Source organism: Neltuma alba, unplaced genomic scaffold (assembly GCF_004799145.2).
Source record: "Neltuma alba isolate B1F8T4 unplaced genomic scaffold, ASM479914v2 tig00010611_pilon, whole genome shotgun sequence".
Taxonomy (NCBI): domain Eukaryota; kingdom Viridiplantae; phylum Streptophyta; class Magnoliopsida; order Fabales; family Fabaceae; genus Neltuma; species Neltuma alba.
Window position 1 is genome coordinate 1,180 of NW_021635469.1, and position 4,043 is coordinate 5,222.

Here is a 4,043-nt window from a genome sequence, read left to right on the forward strand (position 1 = left end):
TTGTCACCAGATTCTCTGTTAGTTATCACTAGATTCTCTGTTAGTTGTCACTAGATGCTCTGTCCCTTGTCACTATATGCTGTGGTAGTTGTCACTAGATGCTATGCTAGTTGTCACGGGATACTCTATTAGTTGTCACTAGATGCTATGGTAGTTGTCATTGCATGCTTTGGTAGTTGTCACTGGATGCTTTGTTAGTTGTCACTGGATGTTCTGTCCCTTGTCACTATATGCTCTGTTAGTTGTCACTGGATATTCTGTCTCTTGTCAGTGGATGGTGTGTTTTTGGTCATTGGATGCTTTGTCCCTTGTCACTGGATGCTGTGTTACTTGTTACTGGATACTCTGTCTCTTGTCACTGGATGCTCTGTGCCTTGTTACTGGATGCTGTGTTATTAGTGATGCCTTTTCATTACGTGTGTGTGTGTTTTTTTTTTTTTCCAGATGAACTGTTTCCATTCGATGCTACGTGTTGTTAAGCCAGAATTGTTTGTCAATGAGGACAAAATTGACAACGAAGTGAAATGGGCTAAAGTCTATGTGCAGAATGATACGTAAGTGTAGTTGTTCTGTTCGATTGTGTTATGTTGTTTTTGTTCACAATAACAATTGCAAGGTGCTAATATATTCAATTTACTTGGTAGTGATTCATGTGGAGTTCATGTTATCTCTTGGCTACAAGAGTGGGATGGCACCGTTGGGGATGATGCAGGATATATAATGCCACGATACTCTAATGATGAACTACAAGAGTTGAAGGTTAGCTGTTTGTGGTGGTTGGTTACCCATCCAAATAATGAACATGGGAGGGAAGTGATGTTGATGCTATCGGACTACAACAAGACCAAGAAGAGGAGATAGAGTAGTCTATGAATTTTTTGTTCTCTTAGCCCATGGTATGTGTTGTAAGATGATTAGCAAATAGGTCATTTTGTAACAAACTGATCAGGTTATATTTATAATATTATTATCTTTGTCATCACATATTGTAATACTAATTTGTTAGGGTTTTATTACATTTTTAATTATATTTCTATTTTATATGTGCAGAGATATTATGGTTGGTTACCTTGCGTTTAAATTAACAACCTGAGTTATTCAAAATAACAACTAATATAACAGGAGTTAATGACAAGTGATATGAGAATTTCATAACAAGTCACAGTGCCCCATTGACAAGTCACAGTACCCCATTGACAAATCATAGTGCCCTATTGACAAGTCATAGTGCAACTATTAACAAGTCATGGTACTCCATTGACAAGTCACAATGCTCTCTTGACAGCGACCATTGACAAGGGACAGTGTTCTCACAAACAAGTCACAGTGCCCCATTGACAAGGCATAGTGCAACCATTGACAAGGGACAGTGTTGCCATTAACAAGTCACAGTGCTGTATTGACAAGTCACAGTGCTCTATTGACAAGTCACCGGATAAACCATTGACAAGGGACAGTGTTGTCATTGACAAGACACAATGCTCCATTGACATGTCACAGTGTTGTCATTGACAAGTCACAGAGCCACCACTGACATGGGACAAGGGAGAGGTAAGTTTTTGACACTTCATTAATAATGATTATATATGACCATACAACCAAAATATAATATGACAGAGTAATTGTAAATATCATTTCATGGTAAAAAAGGTTATGTTACTTGAATTCATGTTGTTGACAACTTACATCAGTAAATTCATTGACAAGTCATAGTGCAATGATTGACAAGTCATAACAGGTCTAGTGACAACTCAGGGTGCAGGTAATGACAACTAAAATGACAGTACAATGTAACATGCCAATTCATAGCTAACTTTCATTTACACCTTCATATACATAAAACTACACCTATTTCACAACCATCCCAAAAAAAAACATAGGGGTTGCATGTAATAATGAAACTAACTAGTGGTGTGCATCCATTTACAAAAAATTTCCTTCACACCCATTTACAAAATATTCTCTTCACATCTATATACAAAAAATAGCTAACTTCAATATGTTCTCAGCTGGAATTTGGGTTCTTGCATGTCTTGGTAGTGTGTCCAGGCTCTTTGCATCTTCCACAATGATAAACCTTCTTATTTTGAAATTGAGATTATATCCTATTAATCCTTGGCCTTCCTGGAGGCCTTTTGGTTATTGGTGGATGTAAGAATGTTTGGGTTAGCATATGACTCACAGTAGGTGTATCAGGCTGTGGGCAATCATGCATTGCAATTGGCCTTATGCTATTTGCATATATTTTCTCCTGTGTGGACAATTTGTAACAATCATCTGCATAATCATACACATTACGATGAACTAGTTTGATTGCTGTACAAGCATGTGGACAAGGTATTCCACTCATTTGCCACGCCAAACATGTGTATCTGTGAGAAATCAGATCAACAAAACAACATAGATGATGTGTCCCTCACGTATTGTCTGCACCGAAATATGGTCATCACCATAATATGTTGCCTCCATATATACACCTCTTGCTATTTGTTCTGACAACTTTGATTCAATATTGGGTCCTACACTATTTTTCCAGCTTCTCATCCCCGTTTTGCTAGCAACCATCTTCTTGGCCAACTTCTCTTGATGCTCTTGTATCAAAACCGGCAAGGCGTGCTTCCTTTCTTTCAACATCCATGCATTAAAAGACTCAGCAAGATTATTGGTGATGTTATCCCATCTCTTAAAAGAAAATTTACTTTGCGCCCATCTATCTACATCCCCATGAGATTCAAACCATTGTGCCAATTGAGGACAAAACAATCTTAAATTTCCCATTGCAACATTAAACTCATTCTTATGCCTTGCATATGCAATTCCATCAAGTAAATTAAGTGCATTCTCCTTGTTATTTTCTGAGGTCCATCTCACACCTCTATTGATTTTTACATACTGCACGTTATAATTTTCTTTCACATGTCGATAGCAAAAAGCATGTCTCTCACCATCAAATACTGTCCTGATAGCGCCGATAATAGCATTACTCCGATCTGAGACAATTGTCACTTGTGTTGATCTGGTTATCTCTTTCAGATTCTATAGATACCAAATCCATTCATCATTTGTTTCTCCACTAACAATACCATATGCTAAAAGAAACAACTCATTGTCTGCATCAAATGCACAAGTTGATAATAAAGTTCCTTTGTAAAGACCACTCAAATGACATCCATCTATATAAATAATTGGTCTACAACCTTCCACAAAGCCTTTAATTGAGCATCCATATGCAATGAATAGCCTCTCAAATCGGTTGCTATCTGAGCCTTCCCATCTTGCAACTGTGTCAGGATCAGTTTCTATTAGTCTCTCACACATCCAAGGGATTACCTTATAAGAATCTTCTACTTGACCATGTAATTCCATTAGTGCTCTTTTCCTAACCCTATATGCTTGAGTATAGTTCAATTGCACTCCATATTCTTTATACAAGTCCTTTCTAATTTCATTAGGACTCTTGTCAACATTGCACCTCAAGTCATCAATCACAATTGATGCAGCTAAATTTGACCTTCCTGAGTGAGAAACAATTAAGTTGTCCTGTGCATGATGAATGTGTTCACTTTTGTACGTTCTGATAGTTAAAAACTCAGTATCTTGATGTGCTCCCATTGAATATGCACCCATATACCATGGACAACCATCGACCTTGCACTTCACAATGATCTTTTGCTAATTATTCTTAATGAAAAGGTACAAAAACTTCTGGCATAAGCTGTACTTGTATAATGTTTTTCGGAGAGTAGTGGCATTTGGAAATATTTGTCCTTCTCCAATAATCAAATCCTTCCATTTTATGGAATTCATTTGTGGTGTAGGTGTTAGGATCATTTCAACAGCACAAGGAATTGATTGTGACTCTCCAATCACATCAAATAAGGTAGGTGGAGACATAGACAATTCATTGACACCTCCAAATAATTGATCAATCCTACAGAAAATGACAAGTCAGGGTGCATGCATTGACAAGTTAGTAGCAATATAGTAACAACTGACATACTCAGAAATCACAATAACAGTTTTGTTAAACTATACTTACACAT

The 4,043-nt window shown here is 37.1% G+C and overlaps 1 protein-coding gene across 1 annotated transcript; it reads right to left on the minus strand.

Annotated features, from left to right (window-relative positions):
- Positions 1–2,382: 2,382 nt before the first annotated feature.
- LOC114757588 (uncharacterized) lies at positions 2,383–3,627 on the minus strand. The gene is made up of 3 exons (XM_028946668.1): positions 3,198–3,627; positions 3,047–3,110; positions 2,383–2,959 (listed from the first exon to the last, which is right to left on the minus strand). Exons 1-3 carry the CDS (start codon positions 3,625–3,627, stop codon positions 2,383–2,385), a joined length of 1,071 nt encoding a protein of 356 aa, XP_028802501.1.
- Positions 3,628–4,043: the final 416 nt, after the last annotated feature.

Excerpts from the sequence above, each read along its gene's own strand:
- LOC114757588 (XM_028946668.1), bottom strand. The coding sequence starts at position 3,627 with ATGGGTGCATATTCAATGGGAGCACATCAAGATACTGAGTTTTTAACT. Across the intron at positions 3,111-3,197 it reads AATTAAAGGCTTTGTGGAAG|ACAATGAGTTGTTTCTTTTA; the intron begins GTTGTAGACCAA and ends CATTTGATGCAG. Across the intron at positions 2,960-3,046 it reads ACAAATGATGAATGGATTTG|GACAGTATTTGATGGTGAGA; the intron begins GTATCTATAGAA and ends CGGCGCTATCAG.